At 40.7% G+C, this 12,119-nt stretch overlaps 1 protein-coding gene across 1 annotated transcript; it reads left to right on the top strand.

Annotated features, from left to right (window-relative positions):
* The first annotated feature begins 649 nt into the window (after positions 1–649).
* LOC137272317 (methyltransferase-like protein 27) lies at positions 650–11,841 on the top strand. Its single transcript, XM_067804684.1, has 5 exons — positions 650–757; positions 7,890–8,018; positions 8,806–8,944; positions 9,961–10,053; positions 11,574–11,841. The coding sequence occupies exons 1-5, from the start codon at positions 650–652 to the stop codon at positions 11,810–11,812; spliced, it is 708 nt and encodes a 235-aa protein (XP_067660785.1). The 3' UTR covers positions 11,813–11,841.
* Positions 11,842–12,119: the final 278 nt, after the last annotated feature.

Here is a 12,119-nt window from a genome sequence, read left to right as displayed (position 1 = left end):
TTGTAATCTGGGGGACATGCATGTAATTTTTGTTGCAATCTGTCTAACATACACTGGACAAAAATAGGTATATGTAAATTTTGAAATTATGAATATTGATGTATTTAGTCATTGACATACTGATAACATATCAGACATAAAAATACCGATATCCCAGACTTATTTTGGACAGCATACAAACCTGTTATTGAAAGCGCACGCACATTTTCCAATCAGTAACATATCACTGTGTTCTGAACATCATTTTGCAATATGAGCACCACAGATGTTGAATACACCTAACTTTCCCTGGACATGAATCTTGCACATAGGTATAGGTTACATTTCGTGAACTGTCAACTGTATAGCTCGTATGAGTGAGGCACTTCAGTTTTACGGCGCCCTCGGCAATATTCCAACTGCTATGGCAGCTCACAGTACGTAGCTGTTCCAGAGAGAGCAACTCATTATATGTATACTAGACAAAAATAGTTGGGGATCTACAATAGTTGGGGATAGATAGATAGATAGATAGATAGATAGATAGATAGATAGATAGATAGATAGATAGATAGATAGATAGATAGATAGATAGATAGATAGATAGATAGATAGATAGATAGATAGATAGTCCCTAGATGTACCTGATCATTGATACTTTCGTTTCAGGATGGCTGAACCAGGACGCGTTGCATTTTGTGATTTTGGGAAAAGAGAAGAAATGACGCCTGATCAGATCGCGGAAGTCTTCGACAAAGTAGCAAGGGTATATGATGAAGTGAGTGAGTGGATGGGTAATTTGGTACCTGAATTGGTGTTTGGTGAATGAGTCTGTTACCAGACTTTGAGTAGGCTACGCCACTCTGTAACTACTTCCTATTTGTGTCAGGCAACGTTAGAACAATAACGTCTTTGAGTGGCATGTTTAGAAGCTGGTGAATCAGATAAGGACAAACTTTATGGATGAGCATCTTTAATCAGGGGTTAACATGATAAAGAAGTTGCTCATCCATAAAGTTTGTCCTTATCAGCATTAAACCATTTGTCCACAATTCACACGCTTGGGAAGTTTGTGAGGCTAGATATACTGTTGTGTACTCAGCAGAATTTTGACTTACCCACGGGTGTGTAATAGGTGAGGTAAGCTGAAACTGTTGTTTACGTCCAACGCAAGACCATTTCCCTCATATCACGACGTCCATGCGAGTGTATGTGTGGCTGCTTTTACTAACCCAGACTTAAGCTAGCTCACTGAGATACCATGCTGCAGTTCAGCATGAATACCCTAGCCAGACACATCATACTTCGAGCCGATCAGTCCTTGTTGAACTCATTAATGCCAATGGAACAATGATATCAACGGAAAATTATAAGTGAGGATATCACGGAACAGTGATATCAACGGCAACTAACAGAGAGTTTAATCACCATAAAATGACATCACGGCGAATTATCAGTAAGTTTTGATCCCACAAGAGAAAAGCCAGATAGTACACTTTTGAAATATGCGTAAATACAGTAGGAAATACACGCTATGACCGGATTTACGTATGTTTGGAGATATTAGTCATACTAGTTATATTTCATACAAATCTATATCTTTGAAACATATGCTCATTCTACATTTTCGTATGTGCAAGCACTTCGTCCATGTATGTCCTATACCCTGACAGGTATTTTCAAACATGAATTGCAAAACAGATACCCTGCTAAATACATGATCATACAATATTTCCATAGCATTCCTTTGAATTTCCATGGGTGCTGACATTTCCAATTACGTTCCAAGTTTACTCCCGTTGGAAACATGTGCGTTTACTGGGGGAAACATGCAAATGTTAAATTTTTCAGTTGTACGTATATGAACGGTTAATACATGTTCATGTTATTTGTGCTCAGGTAAGATGATCATATATTTCCAACATGTGAATTACTTGGTTCATGTAATTTCGTTTTCATACACTACGTTTGAAATCAAGGTTCACGTGACCTCATATTATTAACACCAGTAGAGCTTGATTAAAAATCAGTATTACAATGATTTCGTTTAAAGTCAACGTTCAAGTGACCTTATTATTCTTATCACCAAAAGAGCCTGACTAAAAAGCAGTATTACGCTAACAGGCCTTGTTAAGCTGCAACTGCTCTTGTTACTAGTATCAGTTACACCTTGTCTGTGGTGTTGGCAAATCTTGCGAGATGGATATTTCGAAGGATTAAAAGGTTCAGTGGTGAACGAAAGGCGTCCCTATAATAGCACTTCATCTCTCTTGGGGCACAGCCAAATACACTACACGAACTTCTTAAGTCTGTTCAGCTCGCAGATCACTACTGTAACATTTCGACAGAACATAACTTTATACCACTGTATGTGACCTTCCCTCTCACAGTGTTTGAACCATGTTTTTTCTCCATCCGCCCAGCTATAATACCGTCATACATAAACTTTAAAGTTGTCCACATTTGTTTCACCAACGCAAAAGTATTACGATAACAAACAGAACGATATCAAATATTATATATTCTGAGACATGAAATGAAAATTTCGTCTTGATTGTCAGGTTAAGATTAAATTAAACTCGGATTGCGAGTAAATGTCACAAAAATAAATGTGATGTTGCATTATCGTAAATTTCCCTGTCGGAGAGGTCATTCTCACAAGTATATTCCCTTTCTGGAACTGGCCTGTTTTGATTTTCAGAAAGCTTTTAACAATGTTGGCCGCATTGGTTCATTAAAAAAGTAGCTCTCATAATTTTTTATACCAATTTAATTCGAATTGTTGTTAACATGTTCGATGATATTCATCCATGTGTGTGTTCAAATGGTACTCATTCAGAAAGTTTCCCTCTATGAATGGCGTCTCACAAGTGGAAAATCTCTCCATAATGCTATTCTCACGGTTTTGAACGATTTGGAACAGTTTTCCTTTCCAAAAAAATCCTAGTCTCCCCACTGAGTCTAAGTCACTCGACCGACTGTTAAAGATGTTCATCGTGTTATTCGCGCTTCTTTATGCCCGACGACACAGTATTATTTGCCTTCAACCACAGTTTAACCATCAGCTCGAGCAAAACAAAAAGTTTAATTTTCAGCAGTACAAAAGGACACTCATCGAATATGGCAAGGTAAAAAGTATCTTGGAATCCACTTTTCAAGAAATAATTCTCTTAAAGCCTCTATAAATGTCCCTTGCGAATCCCCTACTAAAGCGATGTACATTTCGCTCAAAAAAAAGTCGCATATTCAACCTATCCAAAATATGCCTTCTCTATATCTTTGATGTCATTTAAGCCAAATCTACTATACCGCTGCAAAATCTTGGGTTTTGAAAACTACATCTACAGAATCTGTTCATGTTAACCGCTTACGCAAATAAGCGTTAAAACAATCATTACACATAGTAAAAGTCCACTTTTATGGCGCCATTCCAGGATGAATGTTTGCTCAAAACGCTAAAATGGAAATGGATTGTTCAGGCAAATGCTTGACGGAAGAAGTGAGTCTTGAGAGATGTCCGGAAAGAACACTAAGTAGGAGAAGTACTAGGTTCTTGAGGGAGACTGATCCACTGATAGGCTACTACATGGGCAAAGGTTCCTTGTCAGTAACTACACAGTTTGACTTTAGGCACAATGAATAACTGTTGTGATTCTGGGCGGAGCGATGTGGATGGAATGTAGGGCTGTAGGAGGTCACAGAAATAAGATGGAGCAATATAGGAATGACACTGTTAAGCTAGACAGAAGTTTAAAATTGATCCTCTGTTGAATAGGAAGCCAGTGAGGATCGGAGTGATATGGTCTCATTTTGGAGAGAGTGAAACAAGTCTTGTTGCTTTGTTCTGGATTGATTGCAATCTTCTGATGACATTTTTGGGAGAACCGGCTAGAAGGCTTTTGCAATAATCCATCCTTGAAATTATCAATGAAAAGGGTCAGTGTCTTCGTAGCACCTTTAGACAGGTATGATCTGATTTTCCTAATGTTTGTAAGCTGTAGGTGGTAAGAGCGAGACACCTGGCTCACCTGAGTCTATAACTAAGCCAAAGTCCTTCATACTGGCGGAGATGGGAACTAACGCTTCTCCAATTTGGGTGGTATCAAGCCGTCTACTGGCACGGCCTCTAGTTGAGGCAAAGTTTGTTCTGATTCATCCAGGATTTAATATCTTGACAACAAAAGGAGTTTGTTTGGCGGATTCATGGGCAACAAGAGGGCTTGGTTTAAAGGAAATCAGAATCTGTACATCATCAGCATCCATAAGGTGTGTCAGTTTGTCAGTAATACTGCCTAGGGGCTTGGTATAAAGGTAAACAACATTGGTCCAAGGACGGAACCTTGGGGTTCCCACAATGTAGATGTTCAGGTGATGAAGATACTCCAATTACTGAAACTTGCTGAGTCTACTCTGTAAGATACGACTTGATCCAGTTTAGGGCTGGTCCATGCAGACATAGTTCTGAGACGACTGGCCAACTTCTCATGGTATATAGTATCGAAGGCAGCACTAAGATCTAAGAGTACCAGCAGTGATACATTGCCACCATCCACACTGCGTCGCAGTTCATCTACAACTTTTAGCAATGCAGTCTCTGTGCTGTGATGTTTTCTGTATGCTGATTGTAGAGGTTCGTGAAGATTATGTAGTCTTAAGTACTCTAAGCTGAGTGGGGTTTTTTTCAACAAGTTTTGAGATCAAAGGAAGATTGGAAACGGGTCTATAGTTCTATGGTGTTCTGGATCAAGTTCAAGTTTCTTAAGTAGAGGTTTTATGATGGCACATTTCAGGACTGAAGGCACGAAACCAGATGAAATGTAGATATTAATGATCTTGGTGATAACTGGGGTCAAAATATAAAGGTGTTCGTAGACAAGTTTTGTTGGCATAGGATCTAGGGTACAGTAGGTTTGCTTGGCATTATTTATAATGACAAGTATTTCCCCATCCGTGAAACTATTGAAGGTGGTAAGCGGCTCTGCCAAGATTGTATGATCTTCAGTTATCTGTAGATCCGAGTTTGAGGCGTCAAGCTGATCACGTATTGACTGTATCTTATTGTGAAATAAAGCGAAAATGACTGAGATTTCCAGATCAGTTTCAGTGGATGGGAGTAATGAATCACTCGTATTCCCCATAAGCGATGACAGGAGTGTAAAATGGGCTTTCGGATGGGACCTGTTTTGCTGTATATCAATGTTAAGATAGCTGCGTTTACACTGCTGCAATACTGATGTCGCATGGTTCCTGACCTTAAAACAGAGTGGGCGGTTAATCTCAAGGTCCTTCCACCACAGCATTTCTACATGTCGCCTCTTGTTTGACCTTAGCTGCTGCTATTTCAGGTGTGAAAGTGCATGACGTATCCCTTCTTCGTGGTATATGTTTGATATGTTCTGGAGCATGCATATCAAGGAGCTCCGAAAGAACCCTATTATACAGGTTGGCAAGCCCTTCACAGTCAGTTGGAGGAATTGTGAGTAGTTTATAATTTAGATTCTATCAGATCCTTCCTGAAAGCTCCACTGTTGATTTTCCTAATATTCCTGCAGCCGATGGATTTCACAGTAGGCGGTGGTCGTGTGGCATCAAGTACAAAGAAAACAAACACTGGTCGGACATCTGCAGATCGATCACTTCAAGCTCCTTCACACTGAACTCTGCATCTCGAGTAATGATCCAGTCTAAGATATGCTCTGACCTGGGATCCTTCACCACTTGACTGCAGCCATGGATCTCCAGAATGATGGCCATCTTCTTCTTACCGGGATCACCTGAGTTGTCGAAGTGAATATTGAAGTCTCCTCCAATGGGCAATCCACCTCTCTTCTGACACACATTTGCCAGAAAAGTCTGAAATGTTTCTAATGTTTTCTAAAAGAAAACGGGAGTCAGTTTGTTCTTGAAAGAAAATGCTAAATGGAGAAGTTGGAAGGATACCTGTAATTGATTCTATCAAACGCCATTTGGTATGTTTCTGGGCTGGACTCCTATCAGGTAAAGAACTAAAGGTGTCAAGAATTTTATACCAAGTGTTATATAATGAAGCCTGTATGAACAATAGCAACCCAAAATGGATAAAAACTGTGGAATTAGAACTGTTATCTCCCTACGGTTACATGATATAGCAACCCAGACATGGTGCGCAGAGATTTCTAATTCTTCTAAGGGTACCGCGTATTCAAATCTGACACCCGATCCAGGAAATAATACCTACTACAAGCAAGTCTTTGTTAGCGTGTGTGATTAGTCAGCGGCGGTGTGCGATCCTGTGTATCAGCTTGATTCCTCTGTGTTTCTAGGATTTCGGTCTTGCCACACAAAGAAGCACGTGTGACATATGTGATCTTACCTTTGGCAAACGAAAATGTTTGACCCTGTTCACCAGCAGAAAGTGGGTACCCGGTGGGACAAGTCATGTGACTAATAACCTTTTATTGCCTCACAGGCAGCTTCTGTTATCCGGGGAAATAATGTGTTAGCGCTTTGATTATGCACTAGTGTGTGGAAAAGGTGCCGTATAAATGGTCGATATTATTATTATTGCCATTGACTTTATCACTGGAATAATTTTATATCAGCAAATAATTATCGGTGAGTTTATCACCGGAACAATGGAATCAAATGGTAATCATCAGTGAGAATATCCGGAACAATGATGTCAATGCGTTTGGGTATCTGAGATGACTTACACGTCACTTCCGCCCAAGTATTTCCGTGAAATAGCATCAGATCTTCATGTTGTTCTTTGTCGTTAGTTGTTTACAGACAGCCTCACTCATCAACACGCCTAACACAGGAAAGCTGTCTTTGAAGAACTTTGAATCTGCGCCCTATATTCCAGTGAGCAGAACATCCACCCTCCCAATCAATCTAGGGCGTTGTAGCTCAACCAGATCTAGCCATCCTACCCATTTGGTTCCGTCAAGCATTAGTATAGGGTGAGGGGTTACTATTTTCAATCGGGTCAAACAGCACTTCAGCGAAGAGAATACTCCTCTCCTCTAAGAGCACCGAAAATAGACATAAGTATTTTAAGAACTGACGTTCGGATTATTTTACGGCCGCTTGAAATATTTTGTTAACCATGACTGTTTCTTTGACGCTGTTTACCGCAGGTTTCAGCAATATCTGTTTCGCTGGAGCCTGATGTCTTCACGGGTCACCTGATGTTATTCTAAAGTATACGTTCGTGGGTATCTCGTGTGTGTCGATTAACATCAGTCACAACTCTAAAGAAGATTTGGTGATAAGTACAGATACCATTATTTGACCTTCACAAGGCATGTCAGTATTTCACTTTATACAGTGGAAGCTGTCCTGACCGGCGCTCATTGGGACTGAAGAAATAATCAGGTTTTGACAATGTGTCGGATTGTAGGATTGATGATATATGTACAAGCCACAATGGGACTGAGATTTTATGCCAGTGGTGACAACTTGCCGGATTGGACAGATGCTGGTATTTGCAGAGTCCACTTTATATTCATTTCAAATCATGTCATTTTATTCTCCATATTCCAAGTCGGTACAAGTGGAACTTATTGAGGAAAATGTCATTACGTTTCTTCCAGCAAGGATATTTGGTTTGTAGTTCGAAAAGTCTCGATTCCCTGTCACCAAATCCATAGTATAAGCGTATGTTTGCTCAAATAAATGGTCTTCAGGACCCCATGTTTGTCGTAAGAGGCGATTAACGGGAACGGGTGGTTGATGCATCCATCTCATCGTATCTCAGTTGCGTAAAGCGATGCTCGTGATCTCAGTCACTGGTTTGTCTGGTCCAGACTCGATTAATTACAGGCCGCCATCAAATATTTTAAAAAGCGCTGAGTACGGCGTTACACAATAAACGAACAAACAACATTAAGACGAGATCTTTTGCACAGCTTACGGTTTCTGTGTTCCAGACATGGAAAGCCAGAAATTACAGGGACCATGTCTACGTGGCTGAAGGGGTGATGGACTACTACTCCGGGGACAGAGAGTCTGTCCGTGTGCTGGACGTGGGGGCTGGGACTGGTATGCTGGCGGAGGAGGTTAGTGGGAGCGAATTGTATTTTATTTCAAACTTTCATTTCCCAGACCCCGGATTGCTTTCAAAACAGACTGGGTGAGTGAGTATCGTTTTACACCCTTTAGGCAATACTCCAGCTTCATAATGGTGATCTTCAAATAATCGTATCTGGATGAGACAATTCAGTGATTGATATCATGACCAGTAGTCTACACTATGTGGACCCGTGAAGGTCCCGGGGTAGAATAGGCCTTCAGCAACCCATGCTTGTCATAAAAGGCGACTATGATTGTCGTAAGAGGCGACTAACGGGATCGGGTTTTCAGGCTCCCTGACTTGGTTGACACATGTCATCGGTTCCCAATTGCGCAGATCGATGCTCATGTTGTTGGTCACTGGATTGTCTGGTCCAGACTCGATTATTTACAGACCGCCGCCATATAGCTGTAATATTGCTGAGTGCGGCGTAAAACTAAACTCACTCACTACACTATGTGATTGTCGATTACATGAATCAATATCAGCAAGCCTGCCCACACCATCTTGGAATGCTGCCTCTTACGAGGAATACAACACAAATTTGATTCCGGGTGTTTAAAAGTAGATACCATTAGAAAAGAAGTGATTGAGGGTGATTTTACGGCGCTTTTAGCAATATTCCAGCAATATCACGGAGACTGACACCTGGAATGGGCTTCACACATTGGACCCAAGTGGAGAATCGAACCCTGGTCTTCGGCGTGACGATCGAACTAGGCTACCCCACCGTCTCATTAGAAAAAACAACAATGACTGTGAATTTGTTGCAGTTATGGAAGAGAGGATTTCGGCTAATGGACGGTCTTGACCCCTCGCATGGGATGAAGGTAGAAGCCACCAAGAAAGGTGTTTACACTAATTACTACACGGAATTTATGGACGGCAAGCGTATAAACGGATTGGCCACAGGTAGATCGACATAACATGTTCCTCTGTGAAGGTCCTGGTTAGAATATTCTTCTTCAGTAACCCATACTTGTCGTAACAGCTAGGTGACTAACGGTATCAGGTGGTCAGGCTCGATGACGTGGTTCACTCATGCCATCGTACCCCAGTCGATGTTGTTAATCACTGGATTGCCTGGTCCAGACTCGATTATTTACAAACTGCAGCCATATAGCTGGAATATTGCTGAGTGCGGCGTAAAGCTAAACTCACTCACGCAGTCATTTCACATCGAATCTAAAAACATATTCAGGTTTGTTTCGAAAGAAAAGGCTTGAAGAGTTTATGATTATTTAACTGTAATTGTAGAAATCTTTTTATGTAGTATGTTCGTCATATAAAGTGTGAGCAACACAAAAGTTACATAAAGTGCACATTTTATGACAGAATTGCAAGATTATTTAGTGTGTGCATTGTATCACGTGTTAGCATTTCAAGGTACATAATGTGTACATTTTAAGACATAATTACTACGTTATTGTGAAACTAAAGCAGTTTCATTGATAAATATGTGCATGTAGAAGTACAATGGAAGCTGTCTAAACCGGCACTCATTGGGACTAAAGAAATAACCCGGTTTTGGCAATGTACCGGATTGTGGGGCTGATGATAAATGTACAAGCCACAATGGGACTAAGATTTTATGCCAGTGTTGACAACTTGCCGGATTAGACAGATGCTGGTATTGGCAGAGGCCACTGTACTTTATATATAGTGTAAGAAAGACAACTCACATGCTATGCTCAATTTAAGACGGATAACGAGGTTATCATGAAACTGAAAGCAAGTGCAATAAAAACAGATTCATGGAATTGCTCGGTAAAATTTGGATTGCCTGTATATTCATTACTCTACGCAAACTGAATGCGCGTTGGAATGGGTTTAATTTGACTGCATGAGTTCAGAAATTATCCATGACATTCTGTTTAACCCAAATTGTGGTAATAAAGAAATAAGCATATCCTGTGTGTTGTTTTCAGATGCCTACGATTGTCTTGTGGTGGCTGCTGCCTTCAATACTGGGTTCATCCCATGTGCAGCGCTTCCTGAGATGGCGCGTTTGGTCAAGCCAGGTAAGATGATGTACTGTAGCGGTACTATGAATATGTGTACTGTGGAAGCTAAACCGGCACTCATTGGGACTGAAGAAATCATCCAGTTTTGACAACTTACCGGATTGGACAGATGCTGGTATTTCAGAGTCCACTGTATCTGAATTGTTCACTTGCCTTTACGTGTGTTTGTGACGCGTGCCCCATGCTGGCGCCATATAGCCTGTTTGCAGTGAAAACGTACCGACGAATTTCACTCTGTACAAAAATGTAGCTCGAATTAAGTTAAATTAGGATTGCGATTCCTCATAATTTTACTTGGCCAGTTGAAAATCTCGGAATTTTAATCAATTTAGGAAAAAATTGTTTAACCATCGACTACAGTTCACTGTTCAGTTGACAAGGTATAATTAGGGGGATTCGCTATCTCAGTGTCAATTTATCTGATTTACTTTATAGTTTAAAGTGAAATTCATCGGTACGTGCATCGGTACAAACAGACTTTTACTAAACACCAAGTATCACCAGTAGTTGATAGCGATTTCATGAACACATGCCGAAGGTGTAATTGTATTCGTATAATGGGACTTACACGTTGTACATGCATGACCCGGTAAATCATTGGCACAAAGGTAAGGTCGCGTTAACTTCATTAAATAAGGGAGCAAAGAATGTTACTCAGGGACCTTGCCTCGGCTGTTCGGACATCGACTAAGAAAGGTGTACCCCTTCAAAATAATAGACCCAACCAGTTGTGACACGGTCTCGCAATGCGTTAGTATTCACTTGATCAGGTCGAGCTGAACAATACGTACGTTATAACGGAGTAGTTTTGCCCAACCTGGCGTTCTGTAGTATTCGTGTAAAACAAGGCAAGGTTCGGAATTTATTATCTGGGGGTACTGCAGTATGCACAATAAACCAGTGAGTGAGTTTAGTTTGACACTGCACTCAGCAATATTACAGCTATTTGGCGGCGGTCTGTACATAATCGAGTCTGGACCAGACCAGTGATCGAAAGTATGAGCATTGATCTTCGCAATTTGGATACGATGACATGTGTCAACTAAGTCAGCGATCCCGTTAGTCGAATCTTATGACACGCATGGGTTACTGAAGATCAGTTGTAGCCTGGATCTTCATGGCTCAACTATAAACTAAGTTTTTGTTAGTTCAAACTCAGGAAATCCTGTTCTGAGACTCTCGAACCTAATTCCAACAAGCACAAAATGAAATGGCATGTTTATAATTCGGGATTATTCTAGGCTTCATTCAAAATATTTGTCAGATATATTCTTTAAATACGATTCCTGTATTCTGAGGATTAAATCTTAGTTAACATACTTAAATATTAGTTTACATTACAAAGCAATGATCAGGAAACACAGCTGGTGTTCTCTGTCTAGAGGCTCTATGTTTAGAAAGAACATTGTATGTCAGAAAGTATTCACATTTTATAAAATCAATACATAACTGTTTGTCAGACACAAATTAGCTCGGAGTTTCATCAATAGTCACAGATGAACCCTGGTACACTTCAGGTGGGTTGATGTGCTTCGGAATTCCTGACTCTCGGTTCACAGAGGTCAAGGACTACGTGAACCGACTGGCGCCCTTAATGAAGATGATGGAGGAAGGTGGAGTGTGGCAGCTATTGGATTCAAAATACTGTCATGACTTTTACGATAATGCAAATCCCGGTAACGTATTTAGATATGTTGTGAAGGCATCGAGTATAGATGCAGTCAAATATATTGACAGACTACGTCCTGTTGATTAAACGTATCTAATAAACGTCTTCTTAATTTTTGTCATGTGTTTGTTGGAGAGAGTGAGTTTAGTTTTACGACGCACTCAGCAATATTCCAGATGGCGGCTGTCTGTACATAATCGAGCCTGGGTCAGACAATCCAGTGATCAACAACATGAACATCGCTCTACGTAACTGTGAACCGATGGCTTGTGTCAACCAAGTCAGCGAGTCTGACCACCCGATCCCGTTAGTCACCTTGCGACAAACACGGGTTACTGAAGCATTCTAACCCTGATCCTCACGGGTGTGTTTGTTGGGTTCGTCAGTATGCCAA

This window comes from Haliotis asinina, chromosome 2 (assembly GCF_037392515.1).
Source record: "Haliotis asinina isolate JCU_RB_2024 chromosome 2, JCU_Hal_asi_v2, whole genome shotgun sequence".
Lineage (NCBI taxonomy): Eukaryota > Metazoa > Mollusca > Gastropoda > Lepetellida > Haliotidae > Haliotis > Haliotis asinina.
The sequence above is the reverse complement of the archived record's forward strand: the minus strand, read 5'-3'. Positions and strand labels throughout refer to the sequence as shown.